Source organism: Stigmatopora nigra, chromosome 9, assembly GCF_051989575.1.
Source record: "Stigmatopora nigra isolate UIUO_SnigA chromosome 9, RoL_Snig_1.1, whole genome shotgun sequence".
Taxonomy (NCBI): Eukaryota; Metazoa; Chordata; class Actinopteri; order Syngnathiformes; family Syngnathidae; genus Stigmatopora; species Stigmatopora nigra.
This window is the reverse complement of record NC_135516.1, coordinates 8,147,173-8,161,048: the sequence shown is the minus strand read 5'-3', so window position 1 is coordinate 8,161,048 and position 13,876 is coordinate 8,147,173. Positions and strand designations below refer to the sequence as shown.

Sequence of the window (13,876 nt, the reverse complement as noted above, 5' to 3'; positions counted from 1 at the left end):
AATTAAGTCAGGGCAGCAGCAGGTCCACTTAATAATAAGACAACTAAGAGGCGCTTTAATAAAAACTCCCAAAACAACTGCATTAACCCTGATGACATTGGTGGTTAGTAGGCCCAGTTCACTTTTTCTGCATGAGACTAGCAAATGGCATTGATTTCCATTGACTGATTGTCTAATGCAAAACATGTTGCTTTGTTTTTCCAACAGCAAATGAGGCAGAAAAGCAAACAGCAAGCCAAAATCGAAGCTACTCAGAAACTGGAGCAAGTCAAGAATGAGCAACTCCAACAGCAACAGCAGCTGCAACAGACCAATATGCAGACTGATGGAGAGGGCAACAACAGCGGGACCCAGAGCCCTGCCTCGCTACCTAGCAATGGAAGCACATCTCCAGTACAACAGCTAAATGCTAAAGACGGCTTTAGTAGGCCACAGCTACCAGGGACACCAACACCGGGCCCTTCAGATGATGTCTTCTTACGACCCCCTCCTCCTCCTCCATCTGGCTCCTCTTCTCAGCCTCAGTCCCCTCAGGTTTTTTCGCCAGGCTCCACTGGGTCCAGACCTTCATCTCCATGGGACCCATATGGCAAGATGGTAGGGACGCCAAGACCACCAACTCTTGGGCCAAATGCGTGTCGTAGAATACCTATGGAATCCGGTAAATCTCCTACGAATGTGATGGAACAACAGGACCGAGGGAGGCCTTCTCCTGTCCATGATACATTTGGCTCTCCAACATCCATTAGCAATGATCCTTATGCCAAGCCTCCTGACACTCCAAGGCCATCTGCAGAAATAGACCCTTTTCTGAAGCCAATGGGGCCACCCAGGACCAGCCATACTGCTCATGGAAGACCCCCAATGGGCTCGCCGGGCAGAGATCCTTACTCTAGGCCTATGATAAGAAACGAGGCTTACCAACGCATGGTTCAGAACAGGATGATATTGTCAGACCCTTATTCGAGACCTCTAATGGCACCAATCCCTGGAAGTAATGAGTCTGGCTCTGTACCACTTTTCAAGACACCAATGCCCCCTCCACAGGCCCATGAAGCCTTATACCGAGCAGGTCAACATTCAGGAGACAGGTTCTCCCAAAATCAACAGACGGACCCCTATGCACAACCCCCCCACACACCAAGATCATCTGGGAATGAAAACTTTACCAGTCCTCCTCGTATGGGGCAACATCAAGCACACTTATTTCCTCAGCAAGGACAAACTGCACAAATGTCTAGGAATCCTTATTCACACGCACCTTCCACTCCAAGGCCTGACCACTTCACATACGACCCATTTTCTCAGCCTGCAGTTAACAATCGACCTGAACCTAATTCCCAGTCTCACCCATTTTTTGAGCCTTATGCTAGACCTCCTGGCACGCCACGTCCACATGACAACTATAATCAATCGTCAAGCACCCCAAGCCTATCTTCGGATCCTTACTTACATGCCCCCGCCAGCTCTCACCCCTGTGGAATGAACCCGTTTCCTCACCAGTCACATGCTGCCCAGAGGATGTCACCATCCCACTCTGTTGACCCTTATGCTCAGCCACCAGGTACACCCCGTCCCAATGCTGTGGAAAGGTTTGCCAAGTCACCAGGTACAAGTCGACCACCAGTTGAGGCATTTACTAGTCCATCTGGGCCAACAAGAACAGGGAGCAATGACATGTTTTCACAGCCTGGTAACCCCCGGACAATTGCAAACGACCCCTACACTCAGCCTTCAGGGACAGTGCATCCTGGGACTGATGGAGTCAATAGACAAGGAATAAGGCCTGGATCCATGGGAACTCAGGACCCATTCTCTCCTACTCAAGGAAGGGTTCAGGAACAGTTTCCTCATCCAGGCTCACAAACACCTAAACATCCTGGTATACCAGATGAGGGATTTAGCTGCTCACCCTCCAGAAGACACAGTCAAACACCTGTTCATGACCCATATGAACAAACTCCCCTGATGCCTCATTCTCAGGTGGAGAAAATTGAAGTTAAAGAGCAGTCAAGCCTGGGTAACAATACAACTGCACCTCAAGAACAGGGCCAGCTGCCAAACAACCCCCAAATGCCTGCTGTGTCCTCAGACCATCAGGTTACAATGGCTGAAAATGAAGAAAAACTCAGACAGGTTCATATTTATGATTATATTTTTCTTGCTTGATTTTTAAAGGTTTGGGTAGTTTCTTGAACGAGGTATAAAAATGTTCATTGAAATTTTCGTAGAGTGGCTGACTATTGATTCAGGGTGAAAGCAAAATGAAAAAAGGGGTATTGTTGTGTAGTGTGCCGTAGTCACATGATAGGCACATCATCATCTTTTGGACTCGGAAGCAGAGTATTATGTGTTGCATTCTGATAAACGCAGCACGAGGTCGTAATGTCCTGAATTTTTTACCTGGTTGGGAGGCGGTAACGAGGCAAATTTCAATGGCAAGTGAGCTAGTGAATTGTGTTTACACTTGGAGTAAATACTGAATAATTACCAGACTTTTTGTATAGCTAATGGGTAACATGTCTTTTGCATGTTCTTCATAAGCCCTTTACATAGGCTGTTTTTACAGAATTGAAGGGCTTCAATGGCCTGTTGGTTCCCTTACAATATAACAAATGATTTTCTGTGTGATGTAGTAATCTTGCATTTGTTTATGCTTTGCAGCGACAGCGAATTCGAGAATTAATCCTGAAGCAGCAACAACAAAGGAGTGCCATTCGACAAGAGAGGTGCACTCAAGAGCCTCCTAGCAACATGACTCCCAGAGCACAAAGACCGTGGCCTCAGGAAGACGCTGGACAACAATTTAACCGACCTCCTCCACCCTACCCCGGGCAAGGACCCATAAGAGGGCCAATGAGATTTCCTGGACATTTTCCAGTAGGTCTTGGAGGACAATTACCTCGAGGTCCACCCCCCGTAGATCCTAATCTGAGACATCCTGGCCCAAGGTGTGTTCATTTTTAATGTTTACCCTTTTCATGGTTTTGTCTTGTAGTTAGTCAATCATTTCTTATATTACGGATTTTTACTCACGTCTTTTTTATCTTTTTTTCAGGTTTTCATTTCCAGCCGGTGCTCTAGGAGCCCACTCGGCCCAAGAACTGTTTCCCCGTGGACAACACCCAATGCAGGACGTTGCTCCCCAGATGAGACGAGCCATGTCTGCTGAAATGACAAAAGTAGTCGGTGGCAATCCAATGGCTCTGCCTCACCACTTTCCGCCACGCGGTATGCCAGTACAACAACATAACATTATGGGCCAACCCTTCATCGAACTACGACACCGGGCAGCAGAAAACAGGCCACGCATGGCATTTCCAATGGTTCCCATGCAAGGATGCAACACGGATCCCAACATCCCAGCTCAGAGGCCACAAGGCTTTCCTGTGACACCAGACAACAGGTTTCCTTTAGGTCAGGGTTCTAGGATGTTGGATTCAATGGCCAGCCTAACTGGCCATGCACCCCTTTCAGCCAGCATGGAAAATCTTCATCAGCAACCTCAAATGTGTTCCAACAATGTGCCCAAACCATCTTCTTTGAGATCCATGAGTCAGCCTGCTCCTAATGAGAGCCAGAACATGTCTGCATCAATCAACTTGTCTTCTCACCCAACTGGCCAGACTCATGCTGTGGCCACGAGTGAAACTGGAGAGGAGAAACTTGATGTGGAAGAATCTGCAGTAAAAGATCTTGAAGATGTAGAGGTGAAAGACTTGGTGGATGCTGACTTGGAAAACCTTAATTTGGATCCTGAAGATGGCAAAGACCTAGACCTTGAGACAAACGATCTACACCTGGATGACTTTCTGACATCTGGTAAATTTGATATAATTGCTTATACGGATCCTGATCTCGATGACATAAAAAAAGATATGTTCAACGAAGAGCTAGATCTAAGTGATCCTATGGATGATAGTGCTGACACTGTGGAGATGAACAAAAACATGGACCCCAGTGAAAGCAAAACATCATCCAGTTCAGCAACTGCAATGGAGAAGTCTGATGCTACATGTGAAAAATCATCAGTTGATGTGAAACTCAATAGTCCTGTTAGTCACACCATTGCTCCTTTGACACATGTTATGGAAATTAAAACTGAGGTCAAAGACTGTCAAAAATCCCCTGAGGGCACTGAGAACACCATGGCCTCCAACCAGCAAGGGGCCTTACCTGACTCCACCCCTGTGCTGTCCAGTTTACTCATTAAGCAGCAGCCTGAGGAGCAGTCGTTAAACCCAATGGTTGAATCCGTCACTCAAGGCAGTAACCTTCTGCCTCCGCAGAACGAAATCACAGAGAGTGAGCTCACCCATGCTCTTTCAGCGGGTCAGACAATACCTAGCACCCCAGTCGCTGTGGACTCTTCGATGACTGACTTTGGAGAAGACCACCAGGTGGAGCAACATATTTTGAACCAGACATTGGCTCAGCACCGCCCTCTTTTGTTGGAGGAACAGCCACTTTTGTTGCAGGACCTCTTAGATCAAGAGAAACAAGAGCAACAGCAGCAGAGGCAGATGCAGGCCATGATACGACAGCGTTCCAGTGATTCGTTCTTCCCCAACATTGGTATTTTATTTTCATGTTGCACGTGCATTTCAATTATTTAGAATTTTGTGAAGTCCATTTATTTACAATAGTAGAACATTAGTTCAATTAAAAATAGATTGATCTATCTAATTTCACTTTTGGAATTGGGCTTTGGCACTAGCTTTGCACAATATTTTGATAAATTGAGATTCACCTGTATTGCTGTACTCTAATTTATGTTGAATAATTCATTATCTAATTGCCTCGTCTTTGTCCAGATTTTGATGCAATTACTGACCCAATCATGAAGGCCAAGATGGTTGCCCTCAAAGGCATCAAAAAAGTCATGGTTCAAAACAATATTGGAATGGCTCCAATGGTTATGAACAGGTAAGATTTTCTTCTTCTTTTTTCTCAGTGTAATAATTATATCTTGTAATGAGCTAAGATTAGAAACTGAATGTTCACTGACTTTCCATGAATAACTTGCAACCATGTTTATTTTTTGTTACTAACTCACAGGTTTCCATCTGGCCCTGTAGCACCTTGTCCTGACAGCACACTACTTCCTCCACAAATTGTAGGACAGGTAACATTACATGTTAAATGTATTGGGGGTTTTAAAAACAAAGCCACCTTTTTTGACACATACAATATTTCCTGGCAACACCCCTTTTTACTTTTCCCACAGGATGGAAGATTAACGCAAGTACCACGACCGACTACTCCTAATTTTGGGCCTGGTTTTGTCAGTAAGTTCTTGGTTTTAAAGTATTTACTTAAAATTTGATTTGAGGGTTAATGCTTCTAAAAAATGTAGATTACTTTCTTTTATGTCAGCTTTTCAAATATAGAATATCTTCTTTCAGACAATGCTCAAAGAGCACAGTATGAAGAGTGGCTGCAGGAGACTCAGCAACTACTTCAAATGCAGCAGAAATTTCTAGAGGAGAAGATTGGAGCTCACAGGAAGTCAAAGAAAGCTTTGTCCGCCAAGCAAAGAACGGCGAAGAAGGCAGGGAGAGAGTTCCCTGAGGAGGACGCTGAGCAGCTCAAGCATGTCACAGAGCAACAGGGTGTAGTGCAGAAACAACTAGAGCAGGTTAGAGTTGTTGGGTGTATAGTGCCAATTAAATTTTTGACTCACTCATTTATAAAAACGGTTGCCTGAACTCACTGCAGAATGTAATTTTAATAATTTCATAGTAGTTTTTTTATTATTATTAATAGTAGTAGTAGTAATATTTTAAATGGAATAATTATTTCTTTATGATTGCAGTGATCATTTAAATATACAAAACATACAACATGTGTAGTGCTTTTACTAATGTATAATGTGTCATTTAGATCCGAAAGCAGCAGAAAGAGCATGCTGAACTCATTGAAGAATACAGAGTGAAACAGCAGCAAAACAACTTGACACCCATGATGCCAGCAGTGCATTCAATGCCAGGTCCTGCTGGCCTTGTTCCTGGTGGGCCACCAATGGGCCAACCTCAGGTGAACCCTGTGATACAAATGCCGATTCATTCTGGTCCGCCAAATGCTGCTCCACGAATGCCCAACCCACCACCAGGATGGCACCCCGGGCCTCGCATGGGAGGGCCAGGAATGCCACCGATAATGCCCCCACAAGGCCATGCAGGAAACCCCTTGCAGCCTCATCAGATGCCAATGGGCAACATGCTTCAACACTCGCAAATGGCACCAGAGCCTCAATTGGCAGCAGCTCCTCACGGGGCTGTTAAACCCATTCAGACAGGCGGTGTGAAATTTGATGATACCAATCCATTCAGTGAGGGCTTCCAGGAACGGGAGAGGCGGGAGAGGCTACGGGAACAGCAGGAGAGGCAGCGTGTGCAGCTTATGCATGAAGTTGAACGGCAAAGAGCCCTGAAACATCGCATGGAAATGGAACAACAGGGTATGATTGGGCCAGATGGGAATATGACACCTCTGGCTCAGATGCCATTTTTTAATTCGGAGCTACCGCAGGAGTTCATGCAGCCCCAAAGGCTTCCTGGACAACCGCAACAACATGCACCAATGTTCCCCCAGCAGCAAGGAATGTGCTCATCACCTGGCACTTACATGCAAGGTGAAAGGCGGCCCATAATGAGAAACGGGATGATACCTCCTGAAATGGGGCCCGATAACCTCGGCCTTCCAGCATCCAGCTTTCCGCAGAGTCAGAGCAGATCGCGTCAATTCAGTGGGCCCGGAATGATGCTTTCAATGACAGGCGATGGTCCACCTTTTTCAGGTGACTCAGCAACACCACTTCCATCCAACTTCCCTGGCTCAGGTCAATCTTTAATCCAACTGTACTCCAACATCATACCAGATGAGAAAGGGAAAAAGAAAAGAACCCGAAAAAAGAAGAAAGACGACGACACAGATTCGATCAAAACACCTTCAACGCCACATTCGGATCTCACTGCCCCATTGACGCCGTGCGTCTCTGACACCTCTTCTACACCAACGAGGAACCCGCATCTTTTTGGAGAACAAGACTTGTCAAGATCTCCGATCGGATGCTCTACTCCGAGTCACTCTGAGCTAGAGAGGCAACTTTCTGGTGCGCAAACTGGACTTTCGATTGATATGGCAAGGGCGCAGGCCCAGGAACATGACAGAATCCTCAGCAACATCAAGTTAGAGCAAACTGACACTGAGTGTCAGGGATCAAGAGAAGGGCCCGTGGGAACCCAAATGAACTCCGTGAAGGAGGAGGGTGGCAAAGGGAATATGTCCCCCTTTCCTGCTGGTCAGAGCCCAAGCAAGGGTGAAGCTGGCAATGAGCTTCTGAAACACCTGCTGAAAAACAAGAGTGCAACTCCTCCCGAGTTCTCACAACAGTTGTCGGAAGAGGGCCTGCGTTCTGAGGAGGAGGAGCTTGCGGACTGCAAAGCCCTGCTAAGGCAAAACTCAGTGGACAGCAATGGGGTCAGTATTTTTGTTTGTTTCATTTGCTTATACAGCATTGAGAAAGTAGTACCATAGGGAGTCATACTTTAAGATGGAAAGGGCCGTCAGTGACTGCGATATCCATCCAATCCATTTAAATTGTTAGCAATTTTATATTATTTACTGTACGCCATATGATTGCTGCTGCGCAGAGAAGACGAGAGTAGTGCGCAATTGCATGTTTAGGTTTTTTTTTTCTCTGACCTATTTTCTTATGTCCTCAGGCATATTCTGATGGCACCATGGACTTTCAAGGACATATTTTAAATGAACAAGAGAAGAAGAAAGGGAGGAATAAACGAACTCCTAAAGGAGGAGAAAAACCTCCCTCACGCTACAAAAAGAGGAAAAAGGAAGGTGATGAGCGTCAACTTATACACTCGAGTCCTGACAGAGTGATGACCCAAATAAAACAGGTAAGACTGATCATTTGATGAAAGAATATTTCGCCATATTAAATTTGAGTAATAGCACCATATATAGCAAGTTCAAAAACTTGGTTTCCCAACTTAAATATGAAACTATACCTCTATTAGGTCGACCTTAAGTCTGTGCAAAGGCGCTTTCTTTTATAAATGGTGTTGTTGAAGGCTAATTTTATTTTATGTGATTTTGTTTAAAAAAGTGGTTTAATCCTCCACCTTTCTTGTATAATTCTCCAGCAACTCTCTCTTCTGCCCCTCATGGAGCCACTGATTGGGGTCAACTTTGCCCACTTTGCTCCCTATGGCAGTGGTCAGCTCAATGGAGATAACCTCCTGTCTGGCACTTTTGGTAGTGCCTCTCTGGATGGCGTCTCCGACTATTACTCACAACTGTCTTACAAGGTGAGATGTGTTTCCATTCATTATATTTCTTGTAGTTTCACTGGTTTTGATTTCACAATTGACTTGGAATTGACTGTTTCTTAAAGCAGAGTAACCTGAGCAATCCCCCAACACCTCCAGCATCTCTTCCTCCCACGCCACCGCCTGTAAATCGGCAGAAAATGATCAATGGCTTTGCTACAACAGAAGAGCTGGCCAACAAAGCAGCTGCCATGGGTAAATTAGCATCAAGGGGTCTGCAGTTTAATGTATCTCCTTTTATGATTATGAATTGGGCATAAAACACCACCTGGCAAAACTAAGCATGGTCAATTGCTGCTGTACTTGGTGATTACTAATCTCATGTCATCATTTTCTAGTTTTATATTTCATTCATTCATTTTCTGAACTGCTTGTCCTCACAAGGGTTACATGAGTGTTGGAGCCTATCCCAGCTAACTACGGGCACCAAGCAGGGGACACCCTGAAATGTTCATGTGCAATACTTAAATCACAGGATGTGCAATATTAGAGGTCTGGAACTGATTGTTCCTGAGAATTCTCTCTGCTTTTTTCCCCTCCCGTCATAAACTAGGGACCACTTATTTAATCTCCTGATGTGTTCCATTATATTGCTTATGTGGCTATAATTCTATCTTTCAAAGAACATAGTATGATTGGGTGCACTTCTATTTGCAGTGTCCAAAGCCCTTGTTCCGAAGCCGCTACATGTCCCCTTTAGAACGGACGAAGATCTGTTAGCTCGGGCTATTGCTCAGGGACCTAAAACGGTGGATGTTCCTGCTTCCCTTCCCACTCCGCCTCACAACAACCAGGAGGAACTGAGGTATCCAATACTGAAAGTTCTTTGTTTCTATACACCATGAACTGTTGTGATTTTGAAATGACTCTTTCCCTGCAATCTACCAGTAACCGTGGACAGGAGCTTTGCAAAGAAAGGGATACACCTGACAGTTTTGTTCCATCCTCGTCCCCCGAGAGTGTTGTTGGCATGGAAATAAGTCGTTATCCAGACCTTTCTTTGGTGAAGCAAGAGCCACCATCCCCCTGCATTTCGCCTATACTGCCCATTCTTCCTGCACCAGATGGGAAAGGTTTTTACCTTTTATTGTACTCATAGTAGAACACTAATTCTCAAAGTGCTTTTACTGATGAATGTTTATTATTTTTCACTTTAGGGTCAGTGGTAAAATTGCAAGATATTAAGACTGAACCTTCTGGAGCATTCTTTGGATCCCCGTTTGGTCCCATGTCTAACGATTCCAAACCAGGAATGGTTTCTGTAGCTATTACATTAAGACCATCTGCAGTAGAGGTAATGTTATGGATTTACTTTTCTGTACCAATGTAGTCTTTTTACTTCTCCTTAGGTTTCATTTTTTAAAAAACGTCTTTAGAGAAATAAACTATATGCCCTTTGGCTTACCATTAGTGTGATTATGTACCTAAAATAGAATGCTATCTCACTGAAATCAATCACATATTGGTCATCAGAAAATCTCTATTGTACAAGAAATCTTTCAATAATGAACCACAAGTTGGAAGTGGCCCATAACTATGTGGAGCCCCCTCCATTGTTTCATTTTATTCATGTCTTGGGTTCTGTTGTTAAAGTCATTGGTTCTTTGTCGGTGAACTATAATCATGAACCAAGGTTTTTCTCTTACTTCAGAACATCACTGGAGTGGTGGCAGCTATTTCAGAATTGCTTTGTGTGAAGATCCCCAGCAGCTATGAGGTCAGCAGCACTCCAGACAGGGGGCCCATATCTATGCTCACTTGTCCACGCGGGGACCTTCGACCTCCCATGATTTTCCATGGACAAGGTGACAATGGAGGCATTCATGGTCGCCCAGGACAAATGATTAGGCCTGGTAGTGCAATGGCAATGATGCAACAACAGGCGCATCATTTCCGCTTCCATCCCAACAGCCCAGGTGAGCCAATATGACCAGCTTTGCTCCTAAATGTTGACAAAATGTTTGATGAACCATTTATCATTTGTTTTGCTGATCGTTCTGTTGTAGCACGAGGACCTGATCATAGAATTCCTGCCAACCCTGGATGTAAACCCCAATGGTGCTGCAATTGTAAAGTGGTGATTCTAGGAAATGGAGTGCAAAAATCCACCAAAGATCTCCCCGTACACATAAAGGTACTCTTACCATTCTCCAAAAGATTATGCAAGTTGTGTTATTTACTGTATTTTGGACTTGTTTCTCTCATTAGGAATCTGTTGGCCGTTTCAAAGAAGAGCTGGTCTTCTGCAGTCAGAACTGTTTCATTCTCTACTGCTCCTCGCCAATGCAGTCCATGTCAACCATAGAATCAAAGGTGTGTGACTAATTAGAGCAACAAAACAGACCATGAATCCCTTCATACATTTGAGTGGATAGGACGTTCACTAAATCATTGCTCATCCTCTTTTTTGAAGGAATCTCTGACCCTTGTTGCTGGTTCAGATAACACAGAGATCCTCTCCAAAGCCCAGCACCAGTACAACAACAACATGTCCTCAATGGACGTTCATTGCCTAGCCCAACTTGAGCCCAAACACTCTCCCCCGTCAACCTCTCCGATACCCTTCCCAATGGCTGGTGAGACAGCTAGGTCTGACGCCATCAAAGTTACGGTGAAGTTGAAGGCCCGGCCGAGGTCTCACGAGACTTGGCATCAAGTAAAGAGACAAAAAGGTCTTCGGTGGAGAAAGTGGACTGTCCAGATTGTGGTGCCTAGAGGGAACTCCCAACTCCCAGACGAAGACAAAATTGACGAACTCTTAAAGAAACTTGGCGCCTCCTTGCGCCCTCCTGTTTCTTTGAGGGACCACAGACGCTGCTGTTTCTGCCATCAGTATGGAGATGGAATCACGGACGGTCCTGCTCGCTTGCTTAATCTAGACTTAGACGTGTGGGTGCACCTCAACTGTGCCCTGTGGTCCACAGAGGTGTACGAGACACAAGCCGGCGCCCTTATCAATGTGGAACTGGCACTGCGCCGTGGCCAAACTGTGCGCTGTGTCTACTGCCAGCAGACAGGCGCCACCAGCGGCTGCCACCGCTTACGTTGTACCAATGTCTATCATTTTACATGTGCCCTACAAGCTCATTGCACCTTCTTCAAGGACAAGACCATGTTGTGTCACGCCCACAGACCGCGAGGCACGGCTGGACACGCTTTGGAGCACGAACTGCGCTGCTTTGCCGTCTTTCGCCGCGTTTACGTCCAAAGGGATGAAGTGCGTCAGATAGCCACAGCTGTGCAGCAGCCTGAGTTGGGCTACACTTTCCGGATAGGAAGCCTGGTGCTTCATGCCATTGGGCAACTCACCCCCACGCAAATGGCAAACTTCCACTCTACGACCGCCATCTTCCCAGTTGGCTATGAGGCTTGTCGTATATACTGGAGCATGCGTCACGGCAACCGCCGTTGTCGTTACGTCTGTTCTATTGAGGAAAAAGACGGACAACCCGAGTTTACCATCAGAGTCATTGAACAGGGCTACCAAGATCTAGTCCTATCCGGCACCTCTCCTAAAGGTTTGATAACTATAGCCTGTCAAATTCCTTGAGGATATGTTTGAGCCACAGTGATTTAGTTTCACTTTTTCTTCACATTCTCGTCATGATCTTGTTTCCTTTAGGAGTTTGGTGTAAGGTTCTGGGTCCTGTTGCAGAAAGAAGAACTGAATCAGGCACACTGAAGCTCTTCCCCGTTTATCTTAAAGGGGAAGACCTCTTTGGTCTGACAGCATCTTCTGTTGCCAAGATCACTGAATCGGTAGAAGTTCTAAAAATGTCATCACATTTTTGCGGGAATTTTGAAACAATTCCTTTTTTTTATTTCAGTTGCCTGGAGTGGAGGCTTGTGACAGGTACTCATTTCGTTACGGACGGAACCCGTCCATGGAATTGCCTCTCCTGTTCAATCCGGCTGGCTGCGCCAGGGCACAACAAAGAACAAGCTCCCGTCGTGCCCTTCTAGTTATCAGGTATTTTTGGTTGATTTGCCTTGGATGGTTTCCCACTTAAAGACTAATTGTTCATATGCATATGTTACTTCAAAGACCGCAGGCGCAAGCGATATCTGGCAACAGTGCCAGGTCTAACCAGAATGTGACCCCGGGAGACGGTAGCGCCCCCCACAGCAAACCACCCGTGGTGCACCCGAGATCTTCACAGTACCGGTGGATGAAGAGCGAGTGGAGAGCCAATGTCTACCTGGCCCGCTCACGCATACAAGTGAGTTTCTGAATCCCACTGCTATGAATATCACCGTCTTTTTTTGGTTTCCATCCAAAAATGCATTTTTTAACGCAAAATTGCAGGGATGGCAATATGATGAGATGAGGGTGGCAATAAATTGTGGTAATAGGCAAGGGAGTGCTTACGCTACCTAGTTGCATCCAAATGCGTCAGACCAGGAAGAAGATCTTGCCTTCTAATCTGAGGCCAAATGCAGCACTGACTGCTGATATTTTCTAGTATTTATCCTATAATGTGTATTATAAATGTATGGTATTTTAATGTAAACTATTGTAATGACATCCACAGGGTTTGGGGCTGTTTGCTGCTCGAGACATGGAGAAACATGTAATGGTGATTGAGTATAATGGAACCGTTCTACGTAATGAGGTAGCCATCAGGAAGGACAAGGTCTATAGAGCTCAGGTACGCTGCCATTTTGTGACTCAGCTTTAGGATATACGAGGCAAAAAAGACAACGATTTAAAATAACTAATAATTTGGCACATCTTCTTCTCTCCAGAATCGCGCTGTGTTTATGTTTCGCATTGACAGTGAGCATGTTGTCGATGCAACTAGATCAGGAGGGATTGCCAGGTATGTGACAATTTACCACTGCAACTGTTAGTGATATATTGGTATTCAAGGTTTTTTTGTTAGACAATTTATACATCAACTAAGCACTCAATGTATCATTTACTATGCAGAATTTTCTGAGATAGCTGAGCCTGAGGTCTGCCCTTTAGGTTTTCCCTAATTGGTCTCAGAGCACTCACAATCATGACCTTGAATCCATGTAGGAGGCTTACCTCGGGCAGCTGAGTTTAAAGTGTCTGAAACTGTTGCCTATTATATGTTTTGCATGAATATGCTGGTGTCATGTCAATGAAATATTTAACTTCTACAGTCATACAAACTAAAGGAGGCATTGCTTTGTTCAATGAACTGTCTACCCGTTCTGAAGCTTAACTACACACACACACAAAGGTTTTGCTCTGATTCCTCTATTTTTTTTCCTTTTTGAACAACAGGTACATCAACCACTCTTGTGCTCCAAACTGTGTTGCCGAAGTGGTAACGTTCGAAAGGGGTTACAAAATCATCATCAGCTGCCTCCGCCGGACTGAAAGGGGAGAGGAGGTGGATGTTTTTCATTTTATGTTTGTCTATATTGTTAACCTTTAAGTTAAAGAACAAAAGTTTACATAAATTATTTTTTTACAGAAAGATGATGTAGAATTGAGGTGGCGTATCGAGTTAATTATTTCACTGTCGTTGGCTGTGATACACATCAAATCATGT

The 13,876-nt window shown here is 44.9% G+C and overlaps 1 protein-coding gene across 2 annotated transcripts in view; it reads left to right on the top strand.

Annotated features, from left to right (window-relative positions):
- The window catches only part of kmt2cb (lysine (K)-specific methyltransferase 2Cb), a 45,568-nt gene that overhangs the window by 29,481 nt on the left and 2,211 nt on the right, over positions 1-13,876 (top strand). For both annotated transcript variants that reach the window (XM_077723740.1, XM_077723741.1), the window contains 24 exons: positions 208-2,136; positions 2,665-2,951; positions 3,059-4,575; positions 4,815-4,926; positions 5,059-5,125; positions 5,228-5,288; positions 5,406-5,638; positions 5,884-7,482; positions 7,728-7,919; positions 8,166-8,330; positions 8,417-8,546; positions 9,009-9,156; positions 9,240-9,424; positions 9,509-9,645; positions 10,003-10,267; positions 10,358-10,485; positions 10,560-10,664; positions 10,765-11,869; positions 11,974-12,110; positions 12,179-12,321; positions 12,397-12,571; positions 12,884-13,000; positions 13,098-13,171; positions 13,606-13,714. In XM_077723740.1, the coding sequence (XP_077579866.1) occupies positions 208-2,136; positions 2,665-2,951; positions 3,059-4,575; positions 4,815-4,926; positions 5,059-5,125; positions 5,228-5,288; positions 5,406-5,638; positions 5,884-7,482; positions 7,728-7,919; positions 8,166-8,330; positions 8,417-8,546; positions 9,009-9,156; positions 9,240-9,424; positions 9,509-9,645; positions 10,003-10,267; positions 10,358-10,485; positions 10,560-10,664; positions 10,765-11,869; positions 11,974-12,110; positions 12,179-12,321; positions 12,397-12,571; positions 12,884-13,000; positions 13,098-13,171; positions 13,606-13,714 (9,120 nt within the window). The remainder of the gene's footprint in view (positions 1-207; positions 2,137-2,664; positions 2,952-3,058; positions 4,576-4,814; positions 4,927-5,058; positions 5,126-5,227; positions 5,289-5,405; positions 5,639-5,883; positions 7,483-7,727; positions 7,920-8,165; positions 8,331-8,416; positions 8,547-9,008; positions 9,157-9,239; positions 9,425-9,508; positions 9,646-10,002; positions 10,268-10,357; positions 10,486-10,559; positions 10,665-10,764; positions 11,870-11,973; positions 12,111-12,178; positions 12,322-12,396; positions 12,572-12,883; positions 13,001-13,097; positions 13,172-13,605; positions 13,715-13,876) is intronic.